Source organism: Apis dorsata, unplaced genomic scaffold (genome assembly GCF_000469605.1).
Source record: "Apis dorsata unplaced genomic scaffold, Apis dorsata 1.3 scaffold_5, whole genome shotgun sequence".
NCBI lineage: Eukaryota > Metazoa > Arthropoda > Insecta > Hymenoptera > Apidae > Apis > Apis dorsata.
This window is the reverse complement of record NW_006263308.1, coordinates 1,157,297-1,175,135: the sequence shown is the minus strand read 5'-3', so window position 1 is coordinate 1,175,135 and position 17,839 is coordinate 1,157,297. Positions and strand designations below refer to the sequence as shown.

General features: G+C 27.2%; 2 protein-coding genes across 3 annotated transcripts; both read right to left on the bottom strand.

Annotated features, from left to right (window-relative positions):
* Positions 1-581: 581 nt before the first annotated feature.
* On the bottom strand, positions 582-15,091 carry LOC102677597 (hemocytin). Of its 2 annotated transcripts, none has more exons than XM_006607579.2 (27): positions 14,952-15,091; positions 14,706-14,861; positions 14,508-14,635; positions 14,272-14,431; positions 14,065-14,192; positions 13,823-13,918; positions 13,383-13,756; positions 12,708-13,287; positions 12,331-12,618; positions 11,822-12,246; positions 11,478-11,739; positions 11,171-11,401; positions 10,877-11,102; positions 10,596-10,801; positions 10,155-10,517; positions 9,713-10,051; positions 9,111-9,449; positions 8,692-9,026; positions 5,907-8,619; positions 5,563-5,713; positions 5,131-5,486; positions 4,642-5,057; positions 4,270-4,568; positions 3,542-4,184; positions 3,137-3,467; positions 1,101-3,047; positions 582-856 (listed from the first exon to the last, which is right to left on the bottom strand). In XM_006607579.2, the coding sequence occupies exons 1-27, from the start codon at positions 15,044-15,046 to the stop codon at positions 666-668; spliced, it is 11,778 nt and encodes a 3,925-aa protein (XP_006607642.1). In that variant the 5' UTR covers positions 15,047-15,091; the 3' UTR covers positions 582-665. The 2 variants fall into 2 exon arrangements, with proteins under 2 accessions (XP_006607642.1, XP_006607643.1); XM_006607580.2 differs by having other exon boundaries at positions 14,706-14,766; positions 14,952-15,056.
* A 188-nt stretch (positions 15,092-15,279) lies between these two features.
* Positions 15,280-17,476, bottom strand: LOC102677456 (C1GALT1-specific chaperone 1-like). Its single transcript, XM_006607578.2, has 3 exons — positions 16,553-17,476; positions 16,138-16,439; positions 15,280-16,062 (listed from the first exon to the last, which is right to left on the bottom strand). Exons 1-3 carry the CDS (start codon positions 17,358-17,360, stop codon positions 15,910-15,912), a joined length of 1,263 nt encoding a protein of 420 aa, XP_006607641.1. The 5' UTR covers positions 17,361-17,476; the 3' UTR covers positions 15,280-15,909.
* Positions 17,477-17,839: the final 363 nt, after the last annotated feature.

The following is a 17,839-nucleotide window of genomic DNA, read 5'->3' as shown; positions in this document are numbered from 1 at the left end:
TAAAAAATGTAATATAGCTTTTTATTCTTTTTGGCTTAATGTTATTATTTGTATTTCTTCGTTAGTACCGTTTTCTAAGATGATAATTCGATAGCTCAGGTTTTTTGAAAACTAGTCTAAAACATTTTTGATAAGTCCTATTTTTGTATTCGTGACAAATCGAATAAATCAGAATTTTGCAATTTGAGATTTGCAATTTGGTAAAAATGGTACTAAAAAATTTGAATTTTTTCTGTTTAATAATTGATGATTTCAATGACCAGTGGAAAATGAGAGAAATTGTAATTTTTAATTTACATATATTTTTTGATATTTAAAAATTTAATATTGTGCTCTAAAATATTTCCATAAATAACTTTTTTTTTAAAAAATTTATTTAATATTCAAATTTTGAAGTACAAACAAACAAAAAAAATTCGAGGTCATAAGTCTTGATAAGAAAGACTGAATTAGATTTTATTGTACTTAGTATGGCTCTGAAAATAAGAATTGTAATATGAGAATGCCGATATTATTAAAATAATATATGTATATAATATATATACACATGAATATGTACATTCAATAAAATCAACGAATAATATTTTTGTATTTTTGAGTTTATTTTGAAGTTTAAATGTATATATTAACTTAATTATGATATTTTTAGTCGTTTAACCTGTTAATTAGCCTTTTACTCCATCTTTTCTTCTCTTGTAAATCTTTTCATTAGACATACAAGTTGAACAAGTACAAGAAACTGGCACAGCAACTTGTTTTTTGAATTTTTTATTATCTTCACAAATCAATTCAATAATTAGAGATTTATATTCTGTTGGTTGACAACATTGGCAGTTAACTATTTGACTCCAATTATCTATAATTAAAAAAATCGAATAATTATTAAAAATTTTTTTAGTATATATGATATTCTACAGTAGTTTTTGAATAAATAATCACATTTTCCTTAAAATTTTTTGTTATAAAAATTTATTATTACTATTTATGAGCTTATGATTAGGGTTTCTTTATTATTTTTCTTTAAAAAAAAAATATTCTAAATATAACAAATAAATTTGTTTCATGATTATTTATTCGGATATTATATTATTTTTTTTCACCTGTGTCAAAATAACTGCTAGATTCACATATACCATGACACTCTGTAATTCCATCAATAGGTTCCAAATTCTTGCAAAGACCATGTACTCGATGTTTAATACTAAACATACCAATTGTATTTTGTTCCTCCAAAACATTAGCAATGCAAGACTCAATTTTATGATTGTATGAGGTTAAATTACACATTTTACAACAATTTTGCATGTAAAGTAAAGTATCTGGACAATCAGTTACATCAGGACATACTACAGAACTGCTGCTAATAACTAATTGTTCTCCTTGTTTTATACAAGTAAAAATAGTACAGTTATCACTTGAATACCATGTTGTATTAGGCTTATAAAACATATCTTCAATCATGCAATAAGCTTGTTTACACTGTCCACAACATTCATTCTCTTTTTCCTCATATATCCAACCAGGAGTACAATTTTTATTACAAACTTCTATTTCCTTATATTTCGTTATATTAGATTCCAATGCACAAATTTCTGTAGCACATTTATCATCTATAGACTTCCATTTTTCTCCAAGTTTATATATAATGCCATTATGACGGCAACCAGTTTTAATAAATTTTGGACAACACTGTCCTGGTATATATTGTTTTTCTATCTCAAATTCAATTTCTTCCCAAGGATCTATCTCTGGACATTTTTCTGTGAAAGATTCTATATAAATACTTTTATTATTGGATTTGCAAGAGTATTTGGTACAAAAATCAGAAGAAAATAATTCTTTTCCCACATCTATTACTTCATTGAAAACCACACAAGCTATTGGAACACATTTTCCACAACAAGTAGTGCTTTTATTATCTGTAGGTTGATACTCAAAGCCAAGATCACAAGTAGTGTTACATTCTTGCATCTTAATTTGTTTTTGAATACCATTTTCATCTTTGAGACATTCTATGAAGCTACAAGAATCTTCCAAATTTGGTTGCCAAATTTCACCAACTTTATATATTTTATTTCCATCTTTGCAAGCTGTTCTTTTAAAATTAGGACAACATTTATCTTTTATAAGGATCTCTTCTACGACGAAGTCAGATATATCTGGATGATCCATAATTCTGAGGCATTCTGTCGTAAAGCACGTAGGTTTAGGACCTTTCTCAGAAGATTCACAAATACAGGAAGTACATTTTCCATCCATCCATTGTTCTCCAAGTTTTTTTGCCACTATATGTTCTGTCATTTCTATTTTACTCTCAAATTCAATATTATATAAACACAAATCTTTTGGTGGATCACATTTATAAATATTACAGCAAGCATTCTTTATATCAATTTTTAGCTCGTGATATTCTGGACAAGATGGTGCTGAAGGACAAGTCTGAGGATCACAAATAGTCATAAATTTTGGACAACAACCAGAGGTGTTTGTTACTTGAATAAAACCAGGTTGTAGTTGATCAACTTCTAATGAAATTTCATTGAGTATAGGACATTCTGATGATGGTACACATTCACAAATGAATTTTTTACATCCATCCGAATCTACGAATGCTTTTATAATTTGTCCATAGCCACACTCAGGAATTTGAGGTTCAATGCAGAAGGGTGTCATAGTAGTTACTGTTTTTGGAATGCAAAGATACTTAGCACAACAATCTTTCTCTGTGCCATTAATGATCATAGGTATCATATTTTCTTCACAAATGGTTTCCACTGCAGGGCATTCGGTTTTTTCGCATTTAACAGTCTTTTTGTTGCAAGTGCACTTTGTGCAAATATCTAGAAACCATATATCACCTTCTATATGGCCTTCTTCGTCACATAACAAACATTTTTCTTTTGAAATGCAAGTGTCATTATGAAAGATGAAATTTTGAGGACAAAAACAGCCTTCCTCATAATTCTTTATGCACATAATATCATTCATTTCATTGATTGTATCGCATGTCTGTTTACAAGTAGAATTACAAGGTTGATATACTAAGTCTGAAAAATAAACATTGATTTATATTATATTATATTATATTAAACATTGATGATAATATTTAATTTGGATAATAAAAAAAAATATTTACGTGAAGGACAAATATAAGGACATATTTTGTTACTTCTCCAAGTTAAACAAACTCCCATTTGTTGACATTTCCTTGAATATGCTTCAAAACTATTACAATAGCTTCCTCCAGAACACATGTTATCTTTACAAGCCATGAAATACGGCATTGGATCGACAAGATTATGACATAAGCCAAAATCTGCTATATTTAATAACTTTTGACATAAATTCTGATCTGGTGAAATACATTTGCTTTGATTATTAAAAACACATATATTTGTATTTAAATCGATATTTGGAGATTCTGTGACCAACCAACTTGTAATAAAATCTTGCATGTCTTCTATGACCTATTTAATCAATAATAAATAATAATTATAATTATTAATTATATATTTTTTTGTTTATTATAAAATGATCATACTTTTCCATCCTGCTGTTTTAAATCATCTTCTGGATCTTCATTGCAATTACCACACAGACCTTCAATCGCACCTCCAAAGATATGTGAAGGTACACTTAAAGTAAATGCGAAATTAGGTTGGTAACTAATGATTTCTAATTGGATAGATGGTATTAATAATCGCAGTTTTTTTAAAGATGTACGTTCCAAAATCAACCAAGATGTATTAAAAGGTAATTCATATATTTTTGAATCATCCACTTCTATTTCAAATTCCTGGTTAAGTATATTTTCTTTAATTTTAATTACATGATTTTGATAAAGAATTATAATCGCTTCTGTACATGTTCCAGTGTCACAAATTTTATTTGATACCAAAATCTGATAATTATACTTTTTATTTCTTTTTGCATTCTCAACAATATTTCTAGAGAGAATATATGTGCAGTTTCCATCAAATTTAATATTTTTTCTATCAAAACTAATAAATTTGGAATTTCCTAGCCATTCGCAAATACAATCTTTGCAATATGTAGGAGGTATACACTCATCTCCATTACGCACTGTTCCATCAGGACAGAAACAACCGGAAAAACATACTCCCTGCATTATTGGACAGGGATCTATCTGTTGTAAATTGTTGCAACTAGTTTCACATTTGTTTCTAAAATAAAATTTTTCATAGAAATATATTAAATATATTTCAAATAAAAATATATTAGATTATTCATCAGTGAATCTTAAAATACCTGAAACAGTCTTTGTGAACAAGAGGTGAAGCACAAATAACTGGACAATCATGAATACTTCTCCAAGTAGATAAATCTATATTTAAATCACCAGCTTGACATTCAGTAACAAAACTGGTTAATAAACGGCAACGACAATCATCGTATGAATGATTACTATGTAGACAATTGCATATATTCTCCATACAGCTGGATATAAATTTTTCTATATTAACAATATTCGAACATTCTGTTAATGAAGTATCCTTCACTATGTTACAGATATCCCAACTCTTAGTTTGTAACTGATATGGGCAGATCTTGAAAATTAATATATTTTTATTAAATATTATTATTATTTTGTGATATTAATATTAATATACATTGTCAAACCTGTGGATCACATTCCGGAGTTCCTTCTATAACCCAACTGTTTCCAAATTCTACAGTACTTCGAGCTTGATTTCCATCAGGTAATTGTTTATCATTTATAGAATATCCATCAAAATATCCGCATAAACCATCCACTTGACGTATCAATTTTGTGGAAATTCCTATCTTCACATTTGAATTTGTGTCCCATATTATCCAGAATCCATAATAATTTGATACCAAATATATAACATTTCCTATAATTGACATTTTAAAAGAATGAAATTTGTTATCAATTCTATTAATCTGGTTTGATGTAAAAGTGTATTCATTTATATCCACATGCATATCAGGGTATAAAAGAACTACATCTTCATCTAAAGTCGCTACTAGGATTTTGTTGCACTGGTTCGTATGTAAATCACATTGTTTTTCCACTATAAAAATATAATTAAAAATAATATTTTATATAAAAACTTGATTATAATAATTTTAATATAAAAGACTCACTTGTGATGTACCATGTATTAGCAAACATATCTCTAGCTAGAATGTGATTACAAATATCATATTTATATTCTAGTTTATCGAATGTATTAAAAGTTCTTCCTGTAATATTGCAAATAACTTCTTTTGGTGTTGGAGGCTTACAAGAATACTTAGGACATTTTTGATGTTTATACATGCTTATCTTTTCGTAAATTATAGTATAATCCGGTGGACAAAATATCTTTGGACAAGATTGAGATATATTTTCATTAAAAATCGTCCATGGTTTAATAGGCATACATGTGAATTGTGTACATTCTATCTCATTTTTAGATTTCTCATTTTCAGTATATTTTATATGATATTGCATAGATTTCCTGATGATAAATATTTTGTATTATTTATTATTAAATTGAAATAGAATCAGATTTAATATCTAAGATAAAAATATACCTTAATCCTTTTCTTCTTGATAACTTTGTATGAAGAGATTTTATTCCTTCTTTTACATAAGATTTAGTATAATAAAGTGAATTTTGAGGTTGTTTCAAAATTATCTTGTATCCTGGTGGACAAATTGGATCCTGACATACAATTGGGATATCTAACAAAGAAATCATAAGATATTAATGTAATACAATGATATAATTTTTTATATTATCTTACAAACAATTTTTTTAAATAATTTCAATAAAAAAATTTAATAATAGATATTTAATAATAATAATAAGAGATAATAGATTTTTTAAAAATATTATTAAAATATCTATTATATCTCTTAAAAATTTTTTTAATACCTGAAGTTGACATAATAGTTGTGCTTTCTATTTTCATTGTTGTAATTTCTTCAGGTTTTGTTGTAATATTTGGACAATCTTTTTCATCATCTGGACAATCTTGTATTCCATTACACCATGAATTGTCATCAATACAAACATCACTTGTTGGACAATGACGTGTACCACTTGGACAAGATTTACATATGCAATTGCATAGTTCATTAATTACTGGTCTCTTTCCTAACTCTTGGCAAGGTTTACATTTTTTTGGATGACAGAAAGAAATGCCACCTAAAGTGCATATGCACTCTTGACATTCTTTGTTTACATAAATTGCACCTACACTATATAATATATGTTCAACTACACAAGGGCATTCCTGCTTAATAACACAAGTATTTCCATTCCACCAAAGAGATTCTTTACATTTACATATGATTTGATCTTTATTTTGCACTCCTTCGCACACATTACATTTTTCAAATGTTTGTGTAGTCATTGATGTTATTTCTAATTTCTCAGTTGTTGTTTTAATAGAAGGATAGGGCAAAAAGCAACCAAAAACTTCAAGTTTGAGACCTATCTGTTCATGCCATTTAATTGGTTGTATTTTTAAATATCTTGCATTCAACGGTTTGTCAAAATAATTCTTTTTGATAGTATTAGAGTCAAAATTACCTAAGAATTCCCTTTCATGACCATTATCATCCATAACTGGATTCCATTGATAATCATTGTTACTATAAAACACTTTATATATTGTGGTCCAAGTGCCTTCACCACCTTTAGTAGCAATTCCTGTTAAATTACGAGGTTCTAAAAAATCAATTTTTACAAACTGATGTGGATTATGTAATTTAGGATGCCAGATTTTTGGAGAAGATAATTTTAAATTTGGTAATAAATCAGTGGAAGAAGAGGATACTAAAATTTGATCAGAAAAAATTATTCCATCATCCAATCCCATTGGCTCATCACACATTGGTGTTATAACTTTTTCTGTGATTGTTGTAGTGATTATTGGAACAGTTTCTGTCAAAGGAATCATTGTGCTCAGCATTTCTTGACAACCAAGTAATTCTATTTTCATAGCTATACCATTATGCCAAGATAATGGATTGATCCTAATTATTCTAGCTTCAATAGGTTGATAAAACTTCTGTTCGACTAACTTGAATTGATCTATAGGTCCTCTAAATATTTGTGGTTTCTTCTTATCATCCATAACATAAGAAAATGAATGACCATCTTCTGAAAATAATATTCTATAACTGGTTACAAATTTATTTTCTATTGTATTGCCTTGAATAATGATGCCATAGATAGGTTCAGATTTCTGAAATTTTATATCTAACCATTGATCTGTAGTATCATATTCAGGCTCCCAAAATCCAATTTTCTTCAACAATGCACTTTTTGATTGAAAATTAGAATCTTTGATAGTACTAGCATCAAAAGAAACCTGGTTATCCAAGTATTGAACTAAAGGAACAAAATTATTGCTAATACAATAAGATGGTGGACTAACAGTACTCGGTATTATGAAGGTATGAATCTCAAATAAAGGAGAAATCGTTTCTGTCGATGATTGCGTATTTGATTGTTCAGTGGTCATATTGTTAATTTCAGTAAAACATGAAGATTTATCACAAGTGTAATAATTCTTTATACACTGACAAATTTCACATTCCGATTCCGTTAAAATAGCACCAGAAATAACTGGATACCCATTATGAGATCTACAACTGCAATCATCTTCATTCACGCAAGTCATTGCATCTCTCCAGAATTCATTTGGTTGACATTGTGGTTTCTCCAATGAAACACATCCTGCTACACAATCAGAAATACCATTGCATTTTCCTTCCTTTAATAATATATATTTATAATAATCGCAAACCTTATTACAATTAATGGCACAATCATTCCATATTTCACCTTCTTTACAAGTTTTGGATATTATGATATTTTTTTCTAAAGTAGTAGATGTAGTAGTTTTATACTTAATCTTTTTGTCACTTGTCCAGTCAATCTTGTTTGGTGTTATCTGTTTCATTGAACACTCTGGTCTTATTAATATGACAGTAGCTGGCCAGTCACATATTTGTGTTTGAGGATTATAAAACATATTTTCTCCACAGGATTTCTTTATAAATTCATTACCATTTAATCCAGGAGTACATTGATAAAACAAATGACAATCTGTAGGATGAGGTTTATTTGGAAATTCTATATTACATTTTCCAAATAAATCTGTTTCTGTTACAGTCGATATATCTAATTTTTCTGTGGTAATTGGTGAACATTGACATAAAACACTGATTTCAAAATCAATGCATGAGAGATTAAGATGTGATTGACAATAAAGACCATATTCTAAACTACATTCTACATCCAAACCAGTTTCTTTTGGTGTTAAATGATCATTTACTGACCTACATTTTATATCAATCATTTGGTTCTTATCACATATAGCAGATCCTTTAACATTCGATAAAATTAAAGTTGAAGGTAAAGGTTCAATATCTTTAAATTTCTTTCCCTTAATTGCTGGATCCTGATTTATCCAATCTGTCCAGCCATTCACACATTTTTGTGGTTCCTCTAATGGTATAGTACTTGGCATAATAATATTTGTGCAAGGTTCTCCTTTACATAACACTTTTCCACGACTACAATAACATGTTTGACAGTCATCATTCTTTATATTATCACCCTCATAATATGTTATCTGCAATACAAATCATTATTATCGAAAAGGAAAAATATTTTAATCTTGAATATTTAAATATCTTAATTATACCCCATTAATTTCAATACAAGGTGTTTTACAAATTTCTTTAGGGACACATTCTGTATAACTATCATTGCTGTATACTTGATTTTTAGGGCAAGATTTGATGGAACATCCTTCAACACAAATATCTTGAGAACATAAATGGGATTTATCATTCAAAATTATAAGATTATCGCAAGTTTCTTGAGGACAAGTTGTGATACAAGGGGAATATGAGCTACAATTCTCATCACATTGTATTGGACAAAGTTCTTGATTGCGCCATTTTATAGGAACTCCTTTTGCATTGCATTCTTGAGCATATGCTGCTAAAGCAGTACAAAGACATTCACAATCTCCTCCTAGAATAATAATAATATAAAATAAAATAAAAAAATAATATAAATAAAAATTATAATTATTTTTATAAATTTATATAACATTACCTGTATCACAACTACAACTATCAAAAATGCAATTGTGAATATAACTTTCAACTTCGACCTCAGAATGACAAGATTGAAATATTGATGATTTTAATATTCCACATTTTTGTGTAGCCCATAATTTTCTTTCTGGATGTTGAATACAAGGATCTTGGATATCTTTGGGCTCAGGACAAAATTCATTTTTTTTCCATGAATCTCCAAATAAATTAGCAGATACTTCTGAGATGCCACCCGAAGGTGTTTTGAAATCATCCTCACTATTATTGTTGTAATCACCACAAAGTCCCTTTGTACGACCTTTCCACTTAGGTTCTAATCTTATGTATACTCTAGTACCTATATCATTAAAATATTAAGAAAAATATAATAATAAAAAAGGATTATAATAATATATTTTTGAATATAAATTATTATAATACAAGGTTAAATATCTACAAGGTCATATTTTTTATTAAATTTATAATTAAAGTATTATAATTATATATTGTATTATATAATATATTATATACTAGTTTTAAAAAGAAAGAAATTGATTTTGTAAAATCTTAATTGAAAAAAAAAATATTAATTATTTAAAAATTATCATATTAAAAAAATACCTTTATCCCATTGTATAGTCAATCCCATATCCGGTACATTAATAAATAGAAATAATCCTGCTGTTCTCATAATGATTCTTTTAAAATTATCCAATGGAAGATTCTTTCCTCTGGTTAAAACAATTCTTTCAGAACTCTGATTACTTCCAATAGTAAGGGTAATTGATTTAGAACAAGATACCCCTGTTGTTCCACAAGGAACATTCTGAATAGATATATCAAAACAATCTTCTTGACTCAAGAAACCTTTCACTAAAATATAATCGCACAATCCTTGAAAATCGTAAATCTTACCATCAAATGTTTTGTAATGAGAATCTCCCCAGACAGAACAGATTCCTAATAATGTAGAAGTTTCAACAAATAAATTTTATTTAATGATTTATAGAACAAATAATTATTTATAATTTTTATATAGAACAAATATTATTTATAATGTTACCTGCGCATATTCTATCCGTGCATTTCCATGTTCCATTAGTACACTTACAAGTATTGCATTCGTTTTGTATAACAGATTCTTCTTCATAACTTTGACTTCCATGGTGACATGGACAAGTTTCTTCTTTAATGCAATTACCATTTGGTTCATTTAAAACATAACCAGATTTACAAACACAACCAGATTTACAAATTGATGGCTTCTGGATTGGTTTGTGCATGTTGTGACAAGTTCTAGGCTCTGTCTGAACACAATCAGTGATTTCTTGATGGTTACTTATTAAACATGAAGTTAATAAGTTCTTGACTGCTGGATATTTTACAATTTCATTTGGCATGGCTTCTCGACAGTTCCAGACTCCTCCTATTTAAAAAAATTTATGAAATTATAAATTCAATTTAATTAAAAGGCTAACATTTATTAGATTTATAAAAGTAAAACCTGCACAAGTACAAAGTTCAGGAAATTTATTTCCAGGTCTGATTTCTTTGTGCCCTGAATTAAATTCTAATCCTCCATAAGTACATGGACATTGTCCAATTGGAATACATTCTCCATGAATATCTAGTGTTTCTCCTTCTGGACAATTACATCCCTCTACACAATCTTGTTTACAGTTCTGATGAAAAGATATATCTCTACATGATCTAAAAATATTATCAAAAAAAATTTATAAATATCTTGCAATTATCAATATTTTACTAATATTGAATCATATATACCTAGTACAACTATTTCCACAAATTTGATAAATTTGACTTCCAGAACAATGAATTTTGCACTCTTCCACATTCTGGCGCCATAAAAGTTTTATTCCTGCAGTAGAACAATCTTTTGCATATGCAGCCAATATAGGACAAAGACAAGATTCAAGTTCAACTTTACAAGAACACATATCAAACAAACAGTCTTTGTAAAATGTATCCGGATCTACATACCAATGACAGTCTAAAAAGAAGAATTATATATAGCTAAAGTGAAAAATTTGTTATACTACACAAATTTAAATAATTTACCAGTAAAAATGTTGCTAAATAAATAAGAACAATATTGTTTCGCGGTAGCTCGTTTTTGTGGATTAAGATCACAAGGATGATCCAATTCCTTTTCTAAAACATTAGGACAAACTTCATCACACTTCCATTTGTTGGCAAAAGAAATTGCTGTGTTTTCAATATCACCCTCCGGTGTAATGAAATCATCTTTTTGATTCTCAGAAAATGTACCACAAAGTCCTTTAGTATTGCCTAATAATCAAAATATAAAATGAATATAAAAATATATAATATTTCATATAGATAAGAAGAATGAAAACTAATTAACCATGAAATTCAGGAGGAGCATTGATATAAATACGAGAAATTCCATCCCACCATATTTCTAAACCATTTGGCAACTGAACAATTAAAAATATACTGCTTGCAATACGTATTCTAATGCCATTCATAAGTGTAGGAAATACTGTTAATTCATTTCCATTGATTAATACTTGTCTATGCTGCTTTAATTTCATGGAAATATCTTTATAATTAATTGTAACAGTCTTTGTACATGATGGTGCATTAGAAGGAATAAGTCCCATATTCTGTAAGTAAAATTATAATCTTTATATGATATACTATTTTGCAAATAATAATTTATAAATAATATAAATATTGTAAATATACTTCTGATATTGCACCAGAACAGGGTACATTTTCACCTTCAATACTATAATTATCATCCTTCATTAAATAATACTTGCACTTTCCCATAAAGTCATAATGCTTTCCATCAAAAGTAACATAATGAGGATCTCCAATCACAGCACATCTGGCACTGCATTTTAGCTGAGTGCATATCCATTTTCCAGAAGAACATGTACAAGTATTACAATCTTTTTGTACAATTTTTCCAGGTTGAAATAGTTTTCCACGTAATCTACAAGGACATTCATCAGGATAAATGCATTTTCCTTCATGAGCTACTGTTCCTTCTGGACAAAAACAACCTTCTTCACAATTTTCTGTATGTAATTCCTTTTCTGTCCAACAAGATGATTCTATTTTTGGACCACATGGCATATATACTCGTCCATTATTACATGTCATAGCTATAATATTAATTATAAAACAATTAGTAATTTTTTTATCAATAATATATATTGAAAAAATTATACTTTAGAAAATTAACTTACGACAAGTATCATTATTTCTCCAACCAGACACAGAGATAATTTTTTTATGGGCACATTGTCTAATATATACATTCATAGTATTACAAGCACATTTCCTTCTATCATAATCCATGCAAGAACAATAATCCCATAAACAAGCTATCTGTAATTCGGAAACACTAATTGTATTGGAGCAAGCTTTAAATCGATAATCAGAAAATAATTTTGCACAAAATTGAATAGCATCTTTGGTGATTAATGAATCAGATTCGCAAGAATGTTTAATTGTTGGATATTTGTCACATGTTTCTGAAAAATAAAAATTAAAAATCACAACTAAAGAAATATATGTTGTATAATGTTTTTATATGTTGTAAAATAATAAAATAATAAAGTGCCTCCAATATCCTCAGTTCTCCAAGAAGTTGCAAATGATGCAACACTTTTAGTGTGTTTTCCATTCTTGCTTATTAAATCGTCTATTTTATCTCCATTCATGTTACCACATAAACCGACGGTTTTATTCCACATATTTTCGGCAGCTTCGACCTGTAGCATAAGAGCTCCATCCCATTTCAACTGAATTCCTAAAGAATCCAATATTACTAAGATAAAATGTGCAGACATTTCAACTCTTAATGTTGATAATTGTACTGGAATTGGAAGCAATTTTTTTCGAGTTCTAAATTCTGGAACACCTTCTTTATTTCGCAACAAAATATATTCCTTATCCTGAATATAGATCTTAATAACTCTAAAACAATCTCTCACTTCGCATGTTGGACTGTTATTTACAGTCACAGTAAACAATCTATTTTGTGCTTCTTGTACTAAAATATAAGAACATTCACTGTCAAAAGTGAATATACTATCATCAAAAGTTTTATAGTGTACTCCATTCCATGTAAAACAAGTTTTTGGGATTGGTTTCTTCTCTTCAATAAATAGCATATTATTTTCCAAAGGATTAAATATCATCTATTAATTAGAATAAGTTGTTAATATCAATTAATAAACTATTAATATTATAAATATTTCATATATGATTTTAAGATGATTTTCTAAATTATTACCATATTCGTAGTTATATTGGATTTATGATTACTATAATGTTCTTTAATTCCATAATTGCCATGAATCAATGGAAACTGGTTTGCATGAGGATTAAAAATATCTTGATAAGTCCAAGTATGATTGATTTCCTTTATATACGAATTATATATAGTGCCCAAAGAAATTATGTTCATATTTTCACTGTAATTGCATTGAGGAATAGGTTGAGGCATAAAAACACCTGTTTCGTAATTGCAAATGTATACAGAAGCTGGTGGAAATTCGAATTCCACTCCAGTAGGACAGTTTATAGTACATGAATAAGTATCATCTATATTTGAGCAAAAAAAGCCTCCATTGAAACCCATTTTCTCTCCATTACAGATGTTAGCAGCTATATTAAAATTAATTATTCAATTATTTAAATCAAATAATATTAAAATAATTAAATTATACTTACAATATTGACATTGAGATCCTCTATATGCTTGAGGACACTGACAAAGATTCGATGGAAGACAATTACCACCATTCTGACAAGGTGGTTCACAAACAGCTATAAAAAAAAAATATGGAAGTTTTACAAATATAGAATATAACATTTAAATGAGAACATTCTTTTATTTATAATTTTATGGGATAAGTTCTCAGGTCAAAATTACATTATTTGAGAGAAATTATAAAAAAAAATTCAAAGCATACGTTCACAATCAGGTATTGAGACCCAGTCTTTTCTGGTAGGTTCCCAATTTCCATTTTTGCATAAAAGATTAGTTACGGAAGTACCATCCGGAAACGTAAAATTCTTTATGCAAGATATAGTACATGACCTAATAAAAAGGATATTGAAACAATTAAATATTTAATATATTTTAAATAAATTCAAATTTGAAATTTTTTAGAACATACTGTAAATTGCATGTTTTATGTGCATTAAGCACTGGAGCAGGATAATTTAAACATGGTTTTTTCTCAAATTGACATTGTGGTCCAGTAAAATCTTCAGGACAATTACATTGATGAGGTGTAATACATACCCCGTTATTTAAACATTCTGGTAAGCAAATTGCTAAAAATATAAAAATACATTTTATATTTTTTATAATGAAAAGAATTTCATGATTTTATGATTTAATGGAACTCACGTTCGCAATGAGGAATAGAAATCCAATCTGTGCCATGAATATGCCATTCTTTGTTCATACATGTTATAGCTAATTGTGTCACTCCATTAGGAAATTTATAATCATGCTTACAAGTTGCAATACACCCACTATAAAAAAAATTTATAAAATATTTGAATATAATAAAAAAAAATTAGTTATTAATTTATGAAGAATTACCTATCTATAGAACATCTTATTTCTCCATTTATAGGTGAATCCGGTTGCTTACTACAACCTCCTGGAAATAAAAGCTGTTTTGTTTTACTTTTTATATTCTTCATATCTTCAAGTTCATAATTCAATTTTGAAATATCATTTAATGGGATAGTAGTCCTAAATAATTTAAATTATAATTAAATTCAATCTTAAAGAAGTTAAAAAAAGATAGAAAGTTACTTACTCTGTTATAGTCTAAATACTTACTCTGTTATGTCAGATTTCAGAAGATTATCTCCAATGACAAATTGATTAGAAATTGAAATGATTATAGCAATGTTAAAAAAAATTTTCCACAACATATTAATGTCTTTGATATATTATAATTAAAAAAAAAAGTAAAAAATCTTTTTAGTAAGTCTCCTCTCATAAAATATATGAATTAATACAGTTTTTCTTTTATATAAGCACCTTGAAAGGAAGCGGATAACCGATAATTAAAATCTGTCTTGATAAATAAATTCGACGAAATATATAGGTCATTAGTGGGATTGATATCAAGTTTAAAATTTGTAGATTAATAGAACTTTGATTCTGAAAAAATTAAGAATTTATTGTCATAGAATTAGACAACAGAATTACACAATAATTATTAGAAAATGTACATTAAAAATGTAATACATATAATACATATAATAATATGTAATGTTTATTAAAAATATAATATCAGGTACTATTATAATCCACTTGCAATTAAAAATTATTCTTTCAAATAATTTTTGTGCCCATCATTGCTTTCAAGAATAGAGAAACATGAAGATTGTTTCAATATATTCTTGACATATATTTAAATTGAATTTATAGTTTTATTATTAGAGTTATAAGCATTAATGAATTCTTAATTAGTTAGATAAGGCAACAATGGCGTAACAACGGAAATAGTTATCAAACAATACCACTTTGCTGTTCCTACATTTATCACATCAATGTAACTCATTAATAAACTATATAAAACTTGATAAACTTTTCAAATTTCCAACAATGTTATTTTCTAAAAATTCAATTGTTTAAATAATTTCAACAATTATAAAACTATATAATGTAATACAGACAATATTGATTTTTAAAATTATTAACAAATAATACATAATTATGTTAATATAAAATAGCTTTAAAAAACTTATTACATTGATAAAACACCATTATATAAAAATTATGGAAGAATTTATTTAGATTCTGAATCTTTAATCTGATAATTATTCTTAATTAATTGTTCTGGTTCAGAATATTTTGAGTGCCATATTTCATAATACATTTCACTAGAAATATTATTTAAATGTGTAATATTAAATTCTTCTTTTAATGCAACTTTCCATACCTGAAAACAATAATATTTGATTAATTTCAAGTTCTTTTTTATTGTAACAATTTTATAATAAGATAATAATTATACATCTTCATCTGATGTAGATGTTGTTATTTTTCTATTTCCAAACACAGCTTTCTTCTTTAAGACATAAAAATTATATAATAAATAACTAAAAGTATACATTTTTTCAGATTCTTCTATATTAAAAGTAACAGACATAAATGAGCAGCACTCATTTTTTATTGGATACAAAGCACGAGTCCAATAAGCACTAGTTTTAACAACACCCCATAATAAAGATTGCAAAGAATATCCATGGAAGGTGCCTCTCTGATACTGATCTCTTGTATCAGAAGGATAAATTCCTATAGAAGCCAAATGTCTGGCTGAAAATAATTAAGAATGACAATTTATTTAAAGCTTAGATGAGATATATTACAGATTATAAAATATTTACCAAGATATGGTACCAATAGATTACAGATAATAAAATATTTACCAAGATAATAATCTTCCTGTTTCCAATATTTGCCACTGATTATACATTTCTTTGAATTATCAAACATATTAATTAGTTTTTTAAGAACTCCCATGCTAATTACATATCCTGCATTAGCAACATTATATGGTTGACCCCATAGAAGTATTGCATGACCTAGATAATAATCCTGAGTATGATTTAATGGAGCAAGCATATAACGTAAATTTTCAAGAATCACTAATGTATCATCTTTTACAAAGATAAGCCATTCTAAAGTTTCATTATTTCTCCAAATATAATTAAAAGCTTCACAAAGAAGTTGCCATGAGGATACTAATTTTATTTCAAAATTTATAATAGGCACTTTGATATCTTTTAATTGACCAAAAAAGTATATTCTATTACAATGTTTTCCCCAAGTATTTTGGATAGCTCTAGCTAATTTAATTTTTTTTACAAATACAGCACAAGTGATGTGAACATGTGATTTCAACCAATTAGATTCTAATTCCTCTTTTTTTTCAGATCCATAAAGATAAATATCCATATCAATATTACTTAATATCAGTTTTTTATTATTCAACCATTCACTATATGTTGATTTATTCCAACTTTGAAAAATAATCTCTTCGTTGATCCATGTATCAGACATGAACCATTTAAAAAGAGCATTCTTACTTGTAGAATATAAATTTAATGTAGATTTTTGGTAATCAGAAATGTTGAAAAATAAATGTTGATTAATAAATAAAAATATTGCAAAGAGAAAACCAATTCCAAATCCAATCAGAAACACGGATCGTAATTTAAAACAGTGAAGACACATCTTACAATTTTGACATTGATTTAATGTAATACATCTCTATTATAATACTTTTTTTTTGAAATGTCCATTTATGATCTAATAACATTAATTGACTCTTGTTAAATTCATAAATACTCAATTGCATACATTTGTATGACACATCTATTAGATCATTTTAATCATGAGCTTTACATTTTAAATTATAATATCTAAAATATCAAAAAATAAAAATAATAAATAATATATTACTATAAAAATTATACAAAAGAATTGTCAAAAAATTGTTATTACGTTTCTTATGTTTATTTATATTGCTAATCATTTTATTAATAAAAAAACTAAGTTAGGAATTGCAATAACGTTATTTTCTTGTGAAATATACTTTTCTTTTGTACTTTTGTATAACTTTTTAAGTAAAACTGAACGCTATAATAAATTAGGTCAACAGGTGGAATTATATATATACTATTATACGTGACATAACCAATCATTTTGATATT